We start from the raw sequence: 23504 nt of genomic DNA on the forward strand, positions 1-23504 counted from the left end.
AAGGATCTTGAAATCTATTCTGAACTTAACAGGAAGCCAGTGTAGAGTCTCTATGAAGTTCTTGAAGTTGAATGATGTTCTTCACTCACTTGCACCCTCCCTTTCCAGGAAAAAAAACTATTTGTACCACCTTTTTAAGTATTACCAACAAGTCTTAGTTTTATTTAGTTATACTTAGCTTTTAGTGTAAAACCAAACTTGTGTTTGGTTAATTAGCTACTTATTGTAACCAGGTTTGTGAAATCTATTTTATTTCAGTTTTTTTTCACATCCGACTCAAAGATGATGCAAATAGTTAACCTTGATTTTCTTTTGTAAATATGACTCTGTTACTCTATTACAGGATTCAAGTGTTCTTCAAAGGGTGCCTCTCAAAAGACAAAAGAGTGTACCACGAATTATAACATTTAATTGAATACTTATTTCTGAATATGATGTTTGTGGAAAAATGTTCTTTGTCAAAATCATACATTTAGTTTTCTTTTTGTCAGACTCAGCTGTTCACTGTTAATACCTACTTCATAATAGACACTCAGCTGTTCACTGTTCTACCTGTCAGACTCAGCTGTTCACTGTTCTACCTGTCAGACTCAGCTGTTCACTGTTCTACCTGTCAGACTCAGCTGTTCACTGTTCTACCTGTCTACTGAATTCCATTTGCAGGAAGATATTCCCTTTGCCGTGGTGGGTACAGACAAGGAGCACCAGGTGAACGGGAACAAGGTCCTGGGCAGGAAAACCAAATGGGGCATCATAGAGGGTGAGTGTCTGTTAAAGATAATAGTTAAAGTAAGGGGTTACGGTTAGGATTAGGAATAGGTAAGGGTTATGGTTGTGGTTATGGTAAAGGAAAGGGTTATGGTTATGGTTAAGGTAAGGATTGTGGTTGTGGTTAAGGTAAGGGTTATGGTTATGGTTAAGGTAATGATTGTGGTTGTGGTTAAGGTAAGGGTTATGGTTGTGGTTAAGGTAAGGATTATGGTTGTGGTTAAGGTAAGGATTGTGGTTGTGGTTAAGGTAAGGATTGTGGTTGTGGTTAAGGTAAGGATTATGGTTGTGGTTAAGGTAAGGATTGTGGTTGTGGTTAAGGTATGGATTATGGTTGTGGTTAAGGTAAGGATTATGGTTGTGGTTAAGGTAAGGATTATGGTTGTGGTTAAGGTAAGGATTATGGTTGTGGTTACGGTAAGGGCAAGGCTTATGGTTATGGTCAGTGACGTTGTTAGGCCTGGGCACATGGGGCTCGGCCCCCCAATGTTTTCTGAATAGCCCCGGATCTCCTCGGTGAAAAAAAAGAAAGGGTCGCCCTCTACCGCATCGCCGTCAATTTAGCGCAAGTTACCACCCCACAGGCCAACTGGGCTGTGTCTGATATGGCCCTAAACCTCCAACCGTTTCTAACTGAGTTTCATACTAGGGAGGTTGTGTTTATTGAGAGTGTCTACGTTGATGATGTGTACTGGTAAAGACAATGAATGCACACATCTGTACATGTATGACAACTGGACTCAGTCAGTCTCTAAATGGCTCTGTTCGTTCACATGTCTGGACTTGCACTGCCACCTAGTGGGCCCTTGGCAAACATGGCTTTTACAATTTCTCTTCCTCTCATCTCTTTCTCTTTGTCTCTCTTTGTGTCATGCGTCAGACAAATTCATCTGGTTTGTGACTACTACAGCTTGTGACTTACAGCTGACTTCTTTTTTTCTTTTTTTCCCCATAGTTGAAAATGTGGCACATTGTGAGTTCGCCAACTTGAGAGATCTGCTGATAAGGTGAGTGTGTGGGGTGTGCTTGTGTGCTTTTACTCAAACAGCTCTTTTTCATTCTACTCCCTAACACCTTCACCTGAGGGGGGGGGGGGGGGCTAATGACAGACCTTGAGAGGTCATCTCAGGTCACACAGGTCACAAGACATTTTCATTGTCAGAAGTCAGGGGTCAGGACTAACCAGCTCCCAGAGGCCATGGGTTGAGAGAGACGTCTGTGTGTCTGTCTCAGGGCTGGGAACTCCTTCCTGGAGTTCAGTCAGTGGGGGATAGCTGACTTTTCCCACGCTGCTCTTTTCCAAAGTGTGTTTCATCGGTAGCGCAGGCACAGTCAGGTCACCTCTCAGCCAGGTGAAGGAAGTGTCCGGCCCTCTCTAATCAAACATCCTCCATCCAAGACGTGACGATTGGGGCAAATCAAAACGCACTTCAGGAGGACAACGGGAAGGAACCACTCTCTGCAACATTTGAACATTCCCCCTTTTTTTTTTGCAATATATTTATTGTTTTTCTTGAAAGTAAAACATGGAGCACAGCGACAACACAACATCCAACGAGAAAGACAGACACACATTAATACCCACCTCACAAGCTAACAACAAAAAACAACAGAAGACACACAGAAGAGAAACAAAAAAAAACTAAAAAAAGACAGAAAACGATGAAAAAAAGAAGAAAACATATATATATATATATATGAAATAAGACAAAAACAAAAAGACACGGGGAAAAAAAGAAAAAAGAAAGAAAACACAAAAAGAAAAACACATGGGTACTACTAGAGGGTAAAACAAAGAAAATACATGTTTACTATTTTCTGATGTATTCAGATTCAGATTCAGATTCAGATTCAGATAACGTTTATTGCCATTATGCTTGACACATGTAGGAATTTGCTTTGGCATTTACAGAAGGTGCATTTATGCTTTTTTCACATATATGAACAAAACAAGTACAAATACAAATGCAAAGACAGGCAAAAACAGGACAACACAGGACAGACAGTGCATGAATAGTGCTGTATATAAAGTGCAGTGCAGAGTTATTCAAGGGCCAGTGCATGTTCAGTCCTGGGCAGACTTGGAGGCGGGGGGGAGGGGGAAGCCAGAGTCATTTAGCAGCCTGGCGGCTGAGGGGAAGAAACTGAGCCTGTGGCGGGCCTTTAATGTCCTAGGCAGCCGCAACCTTCTTCCAGAGGGAAGCAGGGTGAGGAGGCCGTGGCCGGGTGGAAGGGGTCTGCCATGATCTTCCTTGCCCTCCTCAGAGCCCTGGTGTCATGCAGGGAGTTGAGGGAGGGCAAGGGACAGCCGATCACCCTCTCTGCTGAACGTATCACCCGCTGCAACTTGGCCTTGTCCTTGGTCGTTGCAGCGGGGAACCAGGTGATGATGGAGTGGGTGAGGATAGACTCTATGATGGCCGTGTAAAACTGGACCATCATAGACCTCGGCAGCCTGAATTTCCTCAGCTGCCGGAGGAAGAACATCCTCTTCTGGGCCTTCTTCGTGAGGGCCTCGGTGTTCCGCTCCCACTTAAGGTCCCGGGAGATGGTCATGCCTAGAAAGCGGCATGACTCCACGGAGGCCACCGGGGTACCTCCCAGCGTGATGGGAGGGGGCAGGGCTGCTTTCCTACGGAAGTCCACCACCATCTCCACTGTTTTTAGAGCATTGAGCTCCAGATTGTTAAAACTGCACCAGCTCTGCAGCCCCTCGATCTCACCCCTGTAGGCAGATTCGTCCCCCCTGGAGATGAGGCCCACCAGGGTGGTGTCGTCTGCAAACTTCAGGAGCTTGACCGAGGGGTGGCGGGAGACACAGCTGTTGGTGTATAGGGAGAACAGTGCTGGAGACAGGACGCAGCCCTGCGGGGAGCCCGTGCTGGTGGACCTGGAGCTGGAAATGCTCTTCCCCAGCTTCACCCGCTGAGACCTGTCAGTCAGGAAGTCCGTGATGTACGTATTTTCTGGACTATAAGTCGCTCCGGAGTATAAGTCGCACCAGTAAAAAATGCGTCATGAAGAAAAAAACACATATAAATCGCACTGGACTATAAGTCGCATTTATTTAGAAATGTATTTCACAAAATCCAAGACCAAGAACAGCCATTTAATCTGGAAAAGCAAGTTATTCAACTACACAATAGCACACAGAACAACAGGCTGAATAGGTGTCCGGTATGTTAACATAACACATTAACAGTTATTCAGCTACACAATAGCATAAAGAACATACCTGGGAGGCTGAATAGGCTAAATTAACATAACAAGCCAGCTAGTCCAACAAGCAAGTTACCAGTAAACAAGTTCACCAAGCTCCCGTTAATGTTTCAGTTAATTTCTTCAGTGGTACAGGAGCAGCATATAGTTGTCACAAGCCCAGAGCGCCCTCTCGCGGCTGTAGACGGTAATGTAAAACTATGAAAAAAAGTGTGACTTATAGTCCGGAAAATACGGTAGTGAAGCTGGGGCATAAGCTAGTTGGGACATTTTACAAATAGAGCACCTTGTCAAAAAGTCTAACCCATCACCACCTCACATGTACATAGAGCTCTCTGTATCCCCCAGAGTTTCCCTCGTTAGCTAGTAAGTTCCCCACATCCTTTTGCTGGACATATTAAAAAATGGTCCCCATACCTTTTTAAAGGAGTCTTCTTTACCCTTAATCGTGTATGGTATCCTTTCCAATGTTAAGCAGGATGACATTTCCCTAATATAAGCCTGTTCACATTCCACCTTGCCTATGGCCTTCATTTCCGACTAGAGTCAGACCCGTTTAGAAGAAGGTTTTGAACTTGTTCTCTCTTGTGTTTTGTCCCCCTCCCCCTCCCCCTCCCCCTCCCCACTCCAAAAGGTCCCACCTGCAAGACCTGAAGGACGTCGCTCACAACATCCATTACGAGACCTACCGGGTGCGGAGGCTGAACGAGAGCAACGCGAACGTCAACGGACTGGCACTTTCCTCCTTCCGTCTGGAGAACGGAACATCGGACAAGAGCGAGTCGGAAAGCCACCTCTGAGAGGAGCGGAGAGACCCGCAGCGCCGTCCTCCAGCTCACAGCTTCCCCGTTTCCTGTTGTTGTTTTTTTCTCCACCCCACCCCCACTCCCATCCCCCCACCCTGTGACTGCAAGTGGAATGGCACCACCATTCCTCTTCCAATCAGAGCAAGAGAGAGAGAGAGAGAGAGAGAAAGAGAGAGAAAAAGAGAGAGGAACTTTTTTCTCCGCTAACGAGAGATTTTTTGGGGGAGGACCACACAACCTTGGATTTCGATATGAAAAAAAACTAAATTCTATTGAGTTTTACTAAAGACTATTATTGTTAAGAAATGCATTTAAACTTCATATATGAATATATTTTTGGAGAATGAGTATATATTTTCTGGAAGGAGGGCTTCACACAGGAGTGGGGGGGGGGGGGGAGTGGGAGGTGTGTGTGTGTTCTGGGACAGGAATACGACACAGTCAGCGAGAGTGTGTGTGTGAGAGAGAGAGAGAGAGAGAGAGAGAGAGAGAGAGAGAGAGAGAGAGGGTGTGTGTGTGAGAGAGAGAGAGGGTTGTGTGTCTGTGTGTGTAAGAGGGTGTGTTCACTTGTGTTTAGACGGTCTGCCCCATTCAATCAAATCTCCCGAGAAGCGAAGTGTACGCACTTTGTTTGTTTATTAAACTACTGTCCATGTAGTATGTTGGAAACTGGAAGCTTTGCTGTACATGTACGAGTCTATTGTACCTGGCATTTACAGTACCGTATCCAAAACCATTCCAAATTTCAACTGACGATCAAAACAAGTGAATCGCTACTGCATGAATCTGCAATGCAGATGTTTGATTGAATTGAAGAACATCTTTAACACATATTCACTCAAGTATATACCCTTTCAAGGGCTTATGAACACCTACAGTGTAACACACTCTCACACTGGTATGGACCGTAGGAAAGGCTTATAAACATCTACAGTATAACACACTCACACTGGTATGGACCCTAGGAAAGGCTTATGAACCCCTACAACACACTCTCACACTGGTATGAACCGTGTGAATGTCTATAATGTACCATCTAGAGTCAGAACCATGCAGAACACAGACTCTTCTCTAGACACATGCCATATGAAAGGCCTAGGGAAGCATCTAGAAGCAACCCTCTCACAATATTTTTTGCAGTTCCACATTTACTGGCTCTGCTGAAATGAAACCAAATAAATAATGTGACTTTTAAATAATGTGACATTTCTTTCAGTTAGAATTTGGATTATTTTATTTTTTAAACACTCAAATGTCTTTCTTTTCCCCCCCAAAATGGTTTGAATTGATATGCATTTTTTTGGTTTGTTTTATTTCACAATATACACCTTTTTGTCATCCTAGCTGCTTAAGAAACAAAAATGCATGCTGTGTCTGGTGGTCTGAGGAGCCGTGGGGGGGTGGGGGGCAGGCCAAGAGACTTGATCCGACCACATTGAATGGGAATGTTTTTTGGAAAATGTCCTCCCTCCTCCGTCTCCTTCCACGATTTCCGCTCAGTACCTGTCCATGTGGGCCTTGTTGTGTCGGTACTGTACATAAAGGGAGTCACAGATTTCTTCTCTGCTTTTTTTTAATTACCCGAATGTGCTGTTTTGCAGCCATAGCGCCATCTTGAGGGCAGGTAGAGGTATGACAAGAAGGAGCCTGAAAAGAGGCTCCAACTGTAGTCTGGCGCACTGGCTCGCTGGCTGTTTGTTTGATATAGCTACATTATGTTTATATAGTCGCTCATACTTTCCTCCATATTGGCATCAAACATTCCATGACGACAGCAGTCTAACTAAGATTTGAACTCAAATCTTGGACCGTTTGGTGCCGACATTCCGTCCATTTCGAATCTAAATCGCAAACCTAGCGTGTCAAACTCTGTGTACTATGGCTCTGGGTTTTTCTCTCTCTGAAGCCTACAGACGAAGTGCCGATAAATATTGAATGGCGGGGCAAAGATAACCAAATATGTGTTTCCCCATTCAAATCCTGCCTCCGCGCCACTCTAACTGCCTCTTTCCCCTGTGATAGAACTACTGAGCAACTCCCTGCTATAATAGCGTAGATTATTAGAGCATTGCCCATTGTCATCCCTTAAAGGTACAGTACACCTCTTCCGGATCCGCTACCTTGCATTGACATTGTGCACAGTCAAACGGCTGTGGTTTGCTTTTGGCTTAATACACTTGACATACAAGCTGTTGTACATACATACATACATACATACATACATATATACATACATACACATACATTAATACTGTACCCATAACATGTTGATGTTTTTATCTCCTGCCTCCACTGTGTTATACTCAAACCTGTACTAACAGCTCCAACATGATCCTAGTCCTTGTTTCATTTTGTTTTTCGATATTAACATCCATGTAAACCAGTTGATTTTACGATTAAATGATTGTCACTGTTGGTGTGTGTCTGGTGTCAGCTTGTTGATTCACTCGTACGTAAATACTGATACACTGCTGTATTATGTTTTACCCATTCTACTACAGATTTAAAACAGTGTTCTGTAGCAGATAGAATAAATCAGAATTTACTTTTACATTGCAGACACGACTTGCCATTTTACTGTAGCTTTACTGAATGTTATTGCATGGCTGAAGCCCAGAACATACACTATATGGACTAAAGTATGTGGACAAAATTATCTTCTGGGGCTGTTTTCATGGTTTGGGCTAGGCCCCTTAGTTCCAGTGAAGAGGAATATTAATGCTACAGCATACAATGTGATTCTAGAGAATTGTATGCTTCCAACTTTGTGGCAACAGTTTGGGGAAGGCCCTTTTCCAGTTTCAGCATGGCATACACAAAGTGATGACATAAGTGATGGTCCATAATGACATGGTTTGTCGAGTTTGGTCTGGGAGAACTTGACTGGCCTGCACACAGAGCTCTAACCTCAACCCCATCGAACACCTTTGGGATGAATTGAATGCTGACTGCGAGCCAGTCCTTCTTGCCCAACATCAGTGCCTGACCTCATTAATGTGGCTGAATGGGAGCAAATCCCTGCAACCATATTCTAAAATCTAGTAGAAAGTCTTCCCAGAAGAATGGAGGCTGTTATAGCAGCAAAGGTGGGACCAGCTCCATATTAATGCCCATGGTTTTGGAATGAGAAGTTCAACAAGCACACATCGGTGTGATGTTCGGGTATCCCAATACTTTTGTCCATGTAGTGTACATATGGTTGTATATGTTGTGTATGCACTATACACCTAGCCTGAGGGGTATTCCATCAGTTCAAATCCAGGCTTATTTTGTTAAATCTTGCGAGACTTGCGACGTTGATGGAATACCCCCCTGGTAGATCACATCCTGTTTTACACATGTATGGCCTTCAGCAAGCAAACCCTTGAAAAACATTGAATACAGACGGACCAATAAGCGCACTCCAAAAGATGATGGGAGTGGTTTTCCGATTGTTAAAAGGTCCAATTGTTACCCATGTGTTTTGTGCCAAGGAGGATGATGGGCAGGTCAGACAGTTATGAAGTGAAACAGAGTGAATGTAGCCGTCAGGTTGGTTCTATAAGGCTACAATACACCATTCAGAACACTACAGAACATTCAGATAGAAATGTGACACAGTCTGGTGAAAACGTCTGCACAAATGACCAAAAAGTTTCTTTAAAAAATAATTCAATGATAGTTTTCAGATTTTTTGCATATTAGCAAAGTTGAAGTGTTGAAGAGCCCACTCGATATAACAAACAACAGTTTTAGTATCACTAAATACTTGAATACTAGTGAATTGGATTTACTGTATTATCTGCGGTAGGCTACTGTGTAAGTGATACATTGGCTTGTAAACAAACGTATATTTTAGGACAACTGTTCAACTGTGTGATCATCTAATTATCTAATCTTCTGTAGCTATGTTTTTAGCATGTTGATGTTCTATCAGCATGTTGTGCTAAACATGTAGTTAGATGTTGAAAGCGATGTTCCTTTTTAGCTGCTAGCTACTCATTGATTGATTGATTGAAAACTTTATTAGAAGATTTGCAGAAGTAGGTACATGAAAGTACATATTACATACAAGGTCAACTAAAAGGATAAAAAAAAACAAGAAAGCCACTGGCTTATTTCAATTGGGGTCCTTGATTCTCAATTCATCGTTACATGTAAGACAGACAAAAAAAACTAGTACTATCTACAAGATAATACAGACAAATAACTATTACTATCTACAAGATAAACATGTACAATACAATACAAGAACAATACAACAAAACATAAGGTATGTACAGCGGGTAGGACAGGTGGGGACATACACCACAGGTGGGGGCGGGGGACAGAACACAAAGTATGTACAGTGGGTAGTTCGGGTCTTTTAATCAGATTTTTGATTTAGAGGGTCCAGTTACGGATTGCAGCCTCCTGTAAATGTTTTTTGAGAGTGGTTTTGAAGGTGGGCAGTGTTTTGCACTCCTTTAAGATTATAGGAAGGGCGTTCCACATTTTTACTGCATAGTTTGCAAACGAGTTTAACCCCTTGTTTGTGGTGCAACGCGGTTGAACGTGGTTCGTGGAGCTTCCTCTGGTGTTGTATGTGTGGACGTTGTTCACTTTTTGGAAGTATGTTGACAGGTACTTGGGTGTCTTTGTGGTGTAGCGTATCTTGAAGACCAGGCCCAGTGCAAGCTGCTGCACTCTGTGCTGCACTCTACTCGTAGCCAATCAAGGCTCAAAAAATGAGCAGCGGTTAGATGTGTCCTAGGGTTGAGGCCTAGCAGAAGCCTAACCAGTTTATTTTGGGCTGTCTGGAGTCTTGTTTTATGGGCCTTTGTGGTTCTATAGTACCATGATGTTACGGCATAGTCGAAGTGACATTGAATGAGAGCTCCTGATAGGGTCCTCAGTGTGTTTTTACTGACAAGTGAGGATATTCTGTACAAGAATCTAGTTCTATGGTTCACTTTTTTGATTACTTTTGCTGCCATTTTATCTCCGGAAAGATTTGCCTCTAAGATGGAGCCCAGGTATGTAATATCCTCTTTTCTTGTGATATTAATGTTACCCACTTTTATTTTAAAATTTTCAGCCTTTCTGAGTTTAGATGGGGATCCGTATAGGATGGTTTCAGTTTTACCTAGGTGTATTGATAGTTTATTGTCAGCTAGCCAGATGCAGATTCTACTCAGTTCAGTGCTTAGCGCTTTTTCCACCTGCAATATGTCCCTGTCAGAGACCAGCAGAGCTGAGTCATCCGCGAACAGGAACAAATTGCAATCACATGCTGATGACATGTCATTCACATATATTAGGAACAGTAAAGGTCCCAATATGCTTCCTTGTGGAACGCCGCAGGTCACTGGGAGGGGGGGGGACAGTGTTCGGTTCATACTAACCACCTGTTCCCTCCCCTCTAAGTAGGATTGCATCCAGCTCACCGATGTTCTATCGAACCCAATTGCTTTCAGTTTATCTAACAATATGTGGTGATCTACTGTGTCGAAGGCCTTCTGGAGGTCCAGCATGACCATGCCGCAGTACTTGCCCGAGTCCACCTCATGGTTGATGTGGTCGTTCAAATAGAGAAGGCATGTGTCAGTGGAATGGGATGTTCTGAATCCTGATTGAAATTCATACATCAGATTTTTTTCGGTAAGGTACCTATCAACCTGTTCATAAACTATTTTTTCCATAAGTTTCGAGATGGAATTAAGAATAGAAACAGGTCGGTAGTTGCCTGGGTCTAATTTGCTTCCTTTTTTATACAGTGGGGTTACCCTTGCTATTTTAAAGTCAAGGGGGACGTGTCCCTGTTTGATGGAGAGGTTTATTATGTGGGTGATGATTGGAACATAGCTGTTTTGTGTGTGTTTTGATTCAGAGCGAGTTACCAACATTACTCAGAGCGAGTTACCAACACACAGTTGATTTTACGATTAAATGATTGTCACTGTTGGTGTGTGTCTGGTGTCGGCTTCTTAAACATATCTTCTTAAACTATTTTCAGATTTTCAATGTACAACACATAATTTCAAAGCTTACAATCTAAATGTTCATAATCTCGAAAATCATATCGAACAGTTAAGTCACATCAGCTACAGTATCATACTAAGATCATCCAACACATCAAATGTTGAACCTCACTTCATGGGTCTCGTCACATGTCACACCTTTTTTGGGAAGGAGAGAAATGGTAAATGGACTGCACTTATATAGCGCCTTTATCCAAAGCACATTCACACACCAATGGCGGCAAGCTACCATGCAAGGTGCCGGCCCGCTCACTGGGAGAAATTTGGGGTTCAGTGTCTTGTCCAAGGACACTTCCCCATGTGGCCAGCCGGGGCTCGAACCGCCGATCTGCAAACCTTGCAAACCTTAGACGGCGGCTCTTTAAAAAAATAAAAATAAATAAATAATAATATTATTTTAAATACAATCATAGCTATACATATTCATACATGTTAATTGTATAGCCTTCATTGTATTCTAATTCAAATAAAATAAATTAAAAAACCAATAAATAAAACAAAACACACCCATACCATTTTGGTATGAGATAAATCCATCTATTATTCAGTCAGTCCTTCATAACCAAAATAACCCTTTAATATAAATCAATAACAAATGAATGCAACAATAAAAAACAAAAAACATCTTCAAAAATCTAAATCAAACTCCAACCCTCCATCCACCCCCACCCTTATAAACCCACAATCCCTAATAAACAACTTCTCAAAATCTTTTTGCCCTGTCTTGTGCATCAGTCCCACATTCTTCCTGACCAATCCCTCAAAGACTTTCCACACCGTTATGCACTTTCCCTCAAATCTTGCTAAATTTCTCCTCAAATAAATTGCATACCTAGCCTGTGATAATACATAATTTAAACACCATATATTCACTCCCCTCCTCTTTCCCTCCACCCCAAAAACCGCCAACCTCCTCCACTCCTGCATCCCCACCACCTCCACCCCCCAGTGCTTCTTCACTAGTCCTTTCAACCTTTCTTCAAATCCCTTCATTTCTCTACATTCACACATACAGGATCCTGTATCCCACACACATCACACTCCCTCGAAACTGTTCTGTCTACCTGATGCAACACCACCTTAGCATAAACCCTGTTGTGCCTGAGCATAAAATCAAAATGTGTACATTCTAAACTATTATATTTCAAAAATAAATTCCTCCATATATTCTTCACCTCCAATCCTGGGAACACCTGCCTCCACACCTTCTCTGCCGCAGGCTCCTTCACTCTGCTCTCCAACAGTGCCCAGTAGCACTCCTTCACCTTAACAGTTGAGAAGTCCTGCACTGTTTCCCCTTTCCCTAGTCTTAACCTAGGTAACTCTGTTTGCTCCTTCCCTCTTAACTCCCTATCTAACCTCCTCACCCACTCCCCTGGTATACTCTGCTTTATTTTATTATACATGCTCACTATTTCTCCCTTTCTCATCTCCTCATCTGTTTCCCTAACAACTTCTATAATTGCCTGCTCTGATAGGAACCCTGGCACTACCTCATACCTAAAATCCCTTACTCTAATCAGTCCTGCCCTCCAAAAACTCCTAGACTCTAACATTTTCCCCTCTCTTCTTATTACCGGGTTCAATAAAACTGGAACATTTAGTATCTCCCCTCTCTTCTCACACTCATATCCTACCCCAGGCAAAAAACTACCCCAGGCTTTAAACACCTCTTTATAGAATTCCGGCACCCTATCATACATCCGTGCTTTAAAGCACATCAACAACCCATAATCCCCACACCCCCCACATCTATGTACCCATTCCCTAAAGTATCCTTTCCATCCATGTCCTTCCTCCCCATACAAAAACATTTTGACTGTTCTAACTCTCATTGCCCTCATCTTTACCTCCAAATCTACCAGTTTCAACCCTCCTTTATCATAATCTGCTACTAGTACATCATACGCTATTTTAACCCCCTTTCCTCTCCACAAACAATCTGACACTAACATCCTGGTTTCTTTTAGAACCCACTCTGGTACATTCAATACACCTAATACATAAACATATTTTGACATTAACAGTGCATTAACAATTACAACTTTTCCCTTCAGTTTCATGTTCCTTTGCTTCCAATAATTCAATGTTGTTCTTATTTTATTCAAAACCCCTGTCCATGTGTAATCAAGAGCCTCCCTGTCATCCTCTCCAAGATATATCCCCAACACTTTTATAATCCCCTTTACAATTTTCAAATCAAAAACACAATTGTCTGTATTATTCACTCCCCCTATACACAACATTTCAGACTTGTCAACATTCACTTTTGCACCAGAAGCCTTTCCATATATGTTTACACACCCCATTATTTTGTTCACACTATTTACATCCCTGACAGTACATGTCATGTCATCTGCATATTGATGGATTATGCTAACTCCTCCCCCCGGCATATTTATTCCCTTAATTTCTTTCTCCTGCTTAATATAAGCTGCCAATGGCTCCACAGATATGCTATATAGCAATGCTGACAGTGGACACCCTTGTCTTATTGATCTACCCATAGGGAAGGAGTCAGTCAATAATCCATCTATCTTTACTTTACTTCTAGCATTCTTATATAATAATTCAATCCAATCCCTCATAACAGTCCCAATCCCAAAATGTTCCATTGTTTTCAATAAAAATACATGTTCCACCCTGTCAAAAGCCTTATTTAAATCCAAAGATAACAATAAACCCCCTTCCTCCCTCATGTCCTTCACAACATCCCTTAATGTGCACATATTCTCTGCCACATCCCTCCCTGGGACTCCATAGGCCTGGGTAGGTGCAATCATGTTTTTCATTACTTCATTCAATCTATTAGCTAATACTTTTGCTATAGTTTTATAATCACAATTAAGTAATGATAATGCTCTATAATTCTGTAATTTGTTCCTGTCCCCTTTACCCTTATACTATAAAGTGAGCACCCCCAAGCCCATAGAGTCCGGAACCACCCTTTTATTCCCCATACACGTATACACTCTGCACAATATAGGGGCCAGGATATCAACAAATGCTTTATAAAATTCAGCCGTCAACCCGTCCGAACCCGGACTCTTGTTTAGGTTTAACCCCATGATGGCTGTCTTAACCTCCTCCACCCTTAGATCTGCATCACACATTTTCCCTTCTTCTTCTGTCACCCTAGCTTCCACTGCTTCTAATACTTTATTCATACATTCCTCATTCACACCCCCAGATGTATAGGTCTGTATAAAATGACTGCACAGTATCCATTATTCCCACTAAGTCTGTTATTATTTCACCTTTATCATTCTCTAATTCCTTAATTTTCCCTTTCTCTTTCTGTTTCTTCTCTAAACCTAAAAAGAATGCTGTACTCCTTTCTCCCTCAACCACATACCTTGCTCTACTCCTTACTAAAGCACCTTCACACTTTCTCTTCTCTAACTCCCTCAAATCTTCCCCCACCCTCAAATACTTAAATCATGCCCTGGAATATTATCAACTCTCTCCTGTTCTATTGCTAACCTTTTCTGCAAATCCCTTTCCTCCCTCACCCTCTCTTTCCCTCTCCGTTTTGCAAATGCTATTATTACAGCTTTTAATTTATCCTTCATCCCTTCCCACCACACACACACATCACTCTCATACATCTGGTCTTCCATAGCAACACTCACACACTCTCTTACTATCACCCCAAAACGTATATCTTTAAGCAAACTTGCATTAAAGCACCATGTCCCTCCTCTTCCCCCTACGTTCCCCGCAGCTAGCTGGAAAGACTGAGCATCGTGGTCACTAAAGGCCATAAACCGATACTCAACCTTTCCAACCAGGTGCCTCACCTCCCTCTTCACTAAACACAAATCGATCCTTGATTGTCTCAAAACCCCCATCACCATTTGTCTCCTTGAAAAAACCTGTGCATCAGGGTGCCCCTCCCTCCATATATCCACCATTCCTCTTGTGCGCATCATTTCTAGTAATACTGGGCGTGACGGATCATTCCTAAATTTCACCCCCCTTGTTACATCTAACCTATCCACCACCACATTATAATCCCCAACCATAATACAATTCCCAACACATTTCTCTTTCAAAGATTCAAAAAAACCGTTTCTATATTTATCCACATTTGGTGCATATACTGTATGCAATACAGTGCATACTCAATCCCTTGATGTTCAAACCCCACTCCCACTACTCTTCCCTCATTGTCATTCATTATGTTCCTTACATTATTCACCACCCCATTCTTTAATAAAATAGCCACCCCACAAGCATACACTGTTCCATTGCTTACATACACTTGTCCATTCCACCTCCTTCTTACGAATGGAGTGGTAACCTCTTCCATTATGTCCTCTGTCCAATGCGTCTCTTGGAGCCATATGATTTCCTCCTTGTATTCTGCCAACACAAGCTCCATCTTCTTCCTATCTCTGAGTCCATTTGTGTTGACAGCAACAACCCTGACCATAGTCAAGATACCAAAAAAAATGAACACATGCACCCCCATGTCATTTTCCTATAGCCACCTTGGTCTTCTTCCCTCGTGCTTTTGCACCCCTTCCCGATCTTGTCCTCACCCTCTGTACATCCGCATATAGTCCTTCATCGGAACCTTTTCTTTTTCCCACGCCCTCTGTTGAAGGCCCTGCCTCATCCATTTCTCCATCTCTTACTGCATTATCGAAGCTGGCTCCAATCTCCTCTCTCTCTTTACCCTCCACTTCCACCGAACCAGGCCCCGCCGCTCCTCCCTCCACTTCCGGCTCCAACTGCGTCTCCTCCACCACCTCAGCTTGTCCTCCTCCCTCCGTCATGTCTTCATGGCTCCTTTCCCCACCTTCTCCTTGTGTCTCCACCTCTTCCTCCTCCACCACCTCCTCTTCCTCCTCTCCCACCATCTCCTCTTCCTCGTCCCCCTCCACCTCCACCTCCTCCACCTCCACCTCCACCTCCACCACCTCCTCCTCCTCACCACTGCTCACTCTCTCTCCTCCATCCCCTCCTCTCCTTCCAATGCATTCACGTGCATAATGTCCTCGTTTGTTACATTTGAAACACATGAACTCCGGGCATTCTCGTAATACATGTCCTGGCTTAATGCACAGCCTACATACCCTTACTTGCTTATCGTGGATCACCCTAAAGTGATCCACTCCAACCAGGGTCTCAAACTTCGTAGAGTACGGCAAAGACATCACCTCTTCTGTGAATTTCACTTTCATGTACCGAGTCCCGTCTGCTATGTCCGTTCCTGGTCAAGTCCTTCTTTTGATCGGTGACACCGCTTTCACCCCCCACGACTCCAGCCTCTGCCTGATCAAGTCGTCTTTCAAATAAACCGGGAGATTCAAAAACGAGACCACCATCTCATCCACTGCCAAGTCCTTTCCCATTATCCTTACATTTTTAATCAGGAATCCATCTGTTAGCTTGTCCTTCCCTCTCCTCGATGACAGGGTAATTTAATATTTCCGGTCTCCTTTCGACTGACAGCCCTCCACATTTCCACACACCTCCTTTATTCCTCTTAGCATTTCCATCACCGTAATGTTACTTGGATGCTCCAGTCCCACCTCCACCGTCAGGCTCGCGTCGTACCGTTTATCCGTATTCCTTTCATCATTGTCCATTCCGTTCGTTGTGTTTGTTGCCATGTCGTCCGTCCTTAGAAGCCCCCGATCAGCACGAAGCTGTCGGGGTACTCAAAACCAAAACTCACTTAAACTTAGATGTTATAACGTTCGATTGATTTGCCAAAATCGCTTGAAAACTTCCTCAGACCAAACGCAAGTTTGTATCTGTTCACCTCTCGCTCATGCGCAGACGGCGGCTCTACCTCCTGCGCCACAGCCACCCCGCCCCCTAGAAGAAAGAACACAGGACACAGGGTAGAAGGAAGGAGAGAAGAAAGAACACAGGACACAGGGTTTTCGTTTTGTACAACTTTTACTAAAACGGTGCAGACTGGAACCAAACCATTTTAAAAACAACAACTCTTGTCTAACAAGGCACTGCAGCCATGAATTAGAGTTCACCAAATCGTTTTTTTCCTGCCCAAATCAAATGATCACCACGGTATTATTATTTACACAAAAGAATGATCCCCCCAAAAATAAGGAAAACCCAAAACTCATACAACCTCTGTGTCACAAATAAATAAATAGGTACCCAAATGGTACCGATAATATATATGACTGACGGTTAGTGTGTGGCAGAGAGAGAGGGAGAGAGAGAGATGTCAAAAGTTACTCGTAAGCGATTCAAACTACAGTCATACATAAAGAGCCATACATACAGAGTCATACATACAGTCATACATACAGAGTCATAGGCCTACATACAGTCATACATACAGTCATACATACACAGTCATACATACAGAGTCATTCGTACAAGGAGCAGTCAGGGTAGTATTCATAAAACGAAGACACACCGTTTAAATTTTACTGTTGTACTACTTGGTTTTCCCCCCCGGATGGGGTTAAAGCCACTGGGATGAAATCCTCCCGTGGTAAATCTTAAGCGTTACTCTTGCAGTGATGTCAATGGTGGCATGGCTAAAAGTTACGTGTGCATATACATTAAAGGAATACTTCACCCAAATGACAGATAGTAGGCTAGTATGCTAAGTGTCTTGTCCTCCTACTTATGTTTACTTTAGGGCTCAACGGCGCTGATGCTAATGCTAACTGGTTGCAAAGTAAACAATCCCAAATGTTGTTCTCTCATAGTAAATAGTAGTCTAGGTCTGTAGACTACTATTACGTCCCTATTCAAGATAAAGTACATTTGGGTGAACTATTCCTTTAAGTCAGGATTTAATTAGTTTTGATAACAAGAAAGAAACTGTTCTGACCGTAGGCTAATGCCATGCTTAAATCCAATGTCAGAAACATGTGGAATGATTAGGTGAAACAGGTGGTAAATCTAACCAGGCGGTGAAACGTTTCATGAATAACCCTCAAGACTACTGTCATTTAACCCCTCTATTCCTCAGTGTGATTGAAGCATTGCCAACATGGTTTTATATGTTATTATATTTAATATTCAGTAGAGTTAACATTTCAGAGTTGTTGTCCCTATAATGTGTCGAAATACAGGAATGCCCCAAAACATTTTCTCTCAATATGTACCTGAAAGAGGTATGCCCTTATGAAACAGATGTCAGGATGGAGAGAGAGGGTTGTTGGAAGGTACTGGTCAGCTTAGCGGTAGAACTTACAGAGATACTTTACCCCAGATTTTTTTTTTGTCACACCTCAAGCGAGAAGTTGTGGAGTCTGTGTTCCGAACCATCTGTCATGTTACCCACAATGCCTTTGGAGAAATACAGGCCTCAATCCTAAATGAATGGGAAAGATTGGCACTATCCTATTCTACCAACTCTATCCACTTCTGAGGTATAAGAATGTCTAACTGTGAGTGTACATCTATCCCATTATGTCAAGTTTACATATGGTCTGTACATAAATATCAAATGGAATAGAATCATTTTTTATCATCTTTTTTAACCCTGTGTACAGTATATCAGATTTGGAAGCCTGGTGTGGCATGTTTACAGCGCTTGAATTGAATTCATAATGATACATTCTGAACAAGATCACAATAACCTGACAATGCTAGAGAGTGTTTCACACGTGGTCTGCCGTGCATGCGCAACATGTACACACACACACACACACGCACACACACACACACACACATACACACATACACACATACACACACACACACACACACACACACACTCTTCTCACGTTTAGAAACATCAGACATTAGCTTGCATGTAACCCACATCCAGTGTTTGTTTTCATGATTTATCTCATCCATTGTTTAGGCCTAACACGTATGACATTGTTTAGGCCTAACACGTATGACATTGTTTAGGCCTAACATGTATGACATTGTTTAGGCCTAACACATATGACATTGTTTAGGCCTAACACGTATGACATTGTCTTCATGTCTACACTGACGTTGAGTACTTGGCAATTATTATGGATATCCCTTTTAGAGAAAAAGTCAATAAGCGTTTGCATATCATAGCAGACAGTCCACACTTCTTCAAATCTGCATATCTGCTTTCAGCGATGTGGCTCAAACATTCTGGGGGGTAGATATCATTAACATGCATAAATACAGCCCGAGTATTTCCCCACTTCATCTGTGGTAGAGGTTTAGAGAGGAGGGTTGGATGTGGAATGAAGCCATTAGTTCATTAGGGTTTAAATGATTTGTGTTGGTTTTAAACAAGTCATCCTTCACTAGTAAAACCACACATTCTCAACCCAAGAATAAATGGATGATTTGTTTTGTACATGAACAACACAGTCTCCACCAACGGTTCCTTATCATTCTAAGAATCATCTCAAGTTATACATATATTAATGTTATCATGTACTTTTCCGTATGTTTACATTGTTATGGGGTCGGTAGAAGGACTAAAACAATATGAAAACCAAGAAGTAAGAGTTCAGACCTGCAGATGTTTCAGATATGAAACCGTGATAGAAAACAGCCAGACCAGTTATTTTTTGTTAAGTTAGACCCTGTTATTGTAAATACTGACAAATGTTCGTATTCTGTTTCATAAGTATGTACGCATAAGTACTATGCTCAGCGCAGTGCACATACGTAACTCCAACTTTGAGGACGACATTAAGACAAACCAGACCACAGCTGGACTCATTGGCACACAGTTCACCATGGCGCTGCTAACCGAGCTAGCAAACCAAGGTAGGCTTTCAATGGAGAGCGTCCCCCAGTGGTGTTGGGTACCGTATATATCAACCTCCAGAACACACCAGGGAACCCACAGTTCTGTAGAAGCGCAGTACACATATCAATGTTGGTAAGGCCCTCCTTTTTTTGAGGAACCCCAAATGACCCCAAACCATTCAGATAATTGCTGTTCAAATGACCCTAGAAAGAAAAGCACACTGCTTTGGCTAGAGTTGTGGCGTCCCAGTAAAGATGGCCAGTATACTGTACCGCCAGCACAGTCTACTGAATATCAGCACACAGAATGAGTATCAGAGTACACAGAATAAAGAAGGACCTCAACTAAATGACTAATTGTGTGAGACAGCAGAACACAACCAGGCATCGTACCGTTAGAAGTCAACCGGGGTGAAAGCGCTACTAAAACGACTCAAAATGTGAAACGTAAACGATGAAGTCAAGGACGAGACATCAAAAGGGCGTGGCCGAGGTCAAAGGTCATGCTTGAGCTTGAGTTGCCCGCTATCCACCCTTCTGTTGACGACTCTGTCGCCCCTTTCCTATCTACAAAATCAACAGGTCGGTCCATCAGGTATATGCCAATGTGAGTTACCACGGCAACATTCACAGCATTAAGAGCAAATATCAATACACAACCCCCCTGCCCTAAGGTCTGTCGTCAAGGTGTTAGGAATATATTAAATAATTACACCTCTTGGTAATTCAATGATTGAAAATGACACCCGCTTGCCTCTGTATGTTGATTTTGATCTATTTCTCACTTGAGATCTTGAATAAAAGGGTTCTCAACATGACCACACTGTTCACAAAACCAATGTGCATAGTTAAATCGTGTACGAGGAGATCATTTGTTGCTCTGGCTAACATTCACGGCTAGCATCACTGACATCTGCAAATCCACACAGCAAGACAAAGCGGTCCAGTAACAATCCTCTTCAGCAAATAAATAAAATTAATGAATAAATAAATACAAAATAAATATATAAATAAGTATGTACAGCTCAACTTATTCCAGATGAAAGAATACAGTAAATAAAAGGACAATCAAACAACACGTTAATAGGTAAGTGGTAACTGCATTGTCACTTCGCTATGCGCCTAGCAGAAAAAGACATTTGCGGGAACCTAAAGTAAAACTCTAATATCCGCAGGCTAACCAATAGACCTATCACTGATACTCCCTCCAAAATCGTAACATTCCAAAACCTTGCGAGGTCACCGAACTCTATTGTACACCCTGTATTTCCTGGACTGCGAGGTGTGTCTAAGTCGACTAAAGTGGCTTCCTCTTCTCTTTCCCTCTCTTGCACTGATCTGAAAACACAAAATCATAAGATAGTATGGTGGACACCAACAGGGCCACTGGGACACTTCACCTGTCCAGTTGTTTTGCTGACGGGAAAAGAAGACTAGGAAGAGAAGCTGCTGAGTATTAGGTTGCACCTGTGATCTTCACGGCTTGTATGGCCACCACTTGGGGATTAGTGGTAGAAGGAGAGAGAGGGGGATTGGTGGTAGGGTGAGAGAGAGGGGGATCGGTGGTAGGGTGAGAGAGAGGGGGATTGGTGGTAGGGTGAGAGAGAGGGGGATCGGTGGTAGGGGGAGAGAGAGGGGGATCGGTGGTAGGGGGAGAGAGAGGGGGATCGGTGGTAGAAGGAGAGAGAGGGGGATCGGTGGTAGGGGGAGAGAGAGGGGGATCGGTGGTAGAAGGAGAGAGAGGGGGATTAGTGGTAGAAGGAGAGAGAGGGGGATCGGTGGTAGGGTGAGAGAGAGGGGGATCGGTGGTAGGGGGAGAGAGAGGGGGATCGGTGGTAGGGGGAGAGAGAGGGGGATCGGTGGTAGAAGGAGAGAGAGGGGGATCGGTGGTAGAAGGAGAGAGAGGGGGATTGGTGGTAGGGTGAGAGAGAGGGGGATTGGTGGTAGAAGGAGAGAGAGGGGGATCGGTGGTAGGGTGAGAGAGAGGGGGATTGGTGGTAGAAGGAGAGAGAGGGGGATCGGTGGTAGGGGGAGAGAGAGGGGGATCGGTGGTAGAAGGAGAGAGAGGGGGATTCGGGGGTCAAATCTATCCGGCCACTTCCCTTGGGGGGGTGCACTCCCCTGTCTGACAAAGCCAGTTCGCACCTTTACCTAAGGCGGCAGGTCAATAGTGTTATCTCCAGTGTTGGATAAACAACGCTATTATCTGGCTATTAAATGTGGGATGTAGATGCCTGTGTGGGTTGTACCATAGGTGGGACTCAGTGTCTATCTGGTTCCAAGAATTTGAAGATGACGGCCACAAAAAGCCGCAACTACGTACAAACGACAGAGCTGTAACGTGAGTGGTATACTGAGGAAAATCAGCTGAGATGTGCAAAAATAAGACAACAACAACAACAACAACAACAACAACAACAACAACGCTAACTAAGCAGAGGAGGAGCAGAGTGGACACACACACAGCAGCAGCTAAATAATGATGATTCATAATACGATTAGAGGAGGGAGGGAGGGATATTAATAACCAGAATTGCGCAGAAAGTGGGGCAACTGCCCGCCAAGAGCTGTTAGGCTGCCCTCAATCGTTGACGAGCATGCTGGGTAATGTTGCTCAAGCGGTAGTTGGTGGTCAAGATGTGCCAGTTGAACCGGCGGTGTTAAACGTACCCCTCTCGTGTTTTGCCTGAAGAGAGCCCTAGTTTGAAAACCCACACGATTCTAAATGTAATTCAGCCATGATTGTGGGGTCGATCAATATACCATTCCCAGTTCCATTTCATATGAATACCATCTTGTCAGTTTGCATTTGGTGGATACACAGAGACTCAATTATCTTAAGTGCATGAGTGCAAGAGAGTGTGTGTGTGTGTGTGTGTGTGTGTGTGTGTGTGTGTGTGTGTGTGTTCACGCTGTAATGAATAGTACTGTAATGGACACTTTAGAATGAAGTACTGCCACAACGCTTCACGATCAAAATCATTTGGCCGTATGCCAGGTGAAACCATCACACTGTTACCTGTTACCTAGCCTCTCAGTATGACCTCCTCTAGAGAGACAACACTAGAGTGTTACCTAGCCTCTCAGTATGACCTCCTCTAGAGAGACAACACTAGAGTGTTACCTAGCCTCTCAGTATGACCTCCTCTAGAGAGACAACACTAGAGTGTTACCTAGCCCCTCAGTATGACCTCCTCCAGAGAGACAACACTAGAGTGTTACCTAGCCCCTCAGTATGACCTCCTCTAGAGAGACAACACTAGAGTGTTACCTAGCCTCTCAGTATGACCTCCTCTAGAGAGACAACACTAGAGTGTTACCTAGCCTCTCAGTATGACCTCCTCTAGAGAGACAACACTAGAGTGTTACCTAGCCTCTCAGTATGACCTCCTCTAGAGAGACAACACTAGAGTGTTACCTAGCCCCTCAGTATGACCTCCTCTAGAGAGACAACACTAGAGTGTTACCTAGCCTCTCAGTATGACCTCCTCTAGAGAGACAACACTAGAGTGTTACCTAGCCTCTCAGTATGACCTCTAGAGAGACAACACTAGAGTGTTACCTAGCCCCTCAGTATGACCTCCTCTAGAGAGACAACACTAGAGTGTTACCTAGCCTCTCAGTATGACCTCCTCTAGAGAGACAACACTAGAGTGTTACCTAGCCTCTCAGTATGACCTCCTCTAGAGAGACAACACTAGAGTGTTACCTAGCCTCTCAGTATGACCTCCTCTAGAGAGACAACACTAGAGTGTTACCTAGCCCCTCAGTATGACCTCCTCTAGAGAGACAACACTAGAGTGTTACCTAGCCTCTCAGTATGACCTCCTCTAGAGAGACAACACTAGAGTGTTACCTAGCCTCTCAGTATGACCTCCTCTAGAGAGACAACACTAGAGTGTTACCTAGCCTCTCAGTATGACCTCCTAGTAACACTAGTCAGCAGCATCCCCAAACAGCACATTGGACACGCTTTGAGTTCTCATCATTTTGAAAAAGTGAAGATGATCAATATTCATATCTGCCC

General features: G+C 43.3%; 1 protein-coding gene across 1 annotated transcript in view; it reads left to right on the forward strand.

The window, feature by feature from the left end:
• The window catches only part of septin12 (septin 12), a gene marked incomplete at both ends in the record, with an annotated part of 38156 nt that extends 33369 nt beyond the window's left edge, over positions 1 to 4787 (forward strand). The window contains 3 exons of the mRNA XM_080523023.1: positions 664 to 760; positions 1724 to 1775; positions 4622 to 4787. Coding sequence (XP_080379149.1) covers positions 664 to 760; positions 1724 to 1775; positions 4622 to 4787 — 315 coding nt within the window. The remainder of the gene's footprint in view (positions 1 to 663; positions 761 to 1723; positions 1776 to 4621) is intronic.
• Positions 4788 to 23504: the final 18717 nt, after the last annotated feature.

Source organism: Nansenia antarctica (assembly GCF_963989245.1).
Source record: "Nansenia antarctica genome assembly, chromosome: 2".
Taxonomy (NCBI): domain Eukaryota; kingdom Metazoa; phylum Chordata; class Actinopteri; order Argentiniformes; family Microstomatidae; genus Nansenia; species Nansenia antarctica.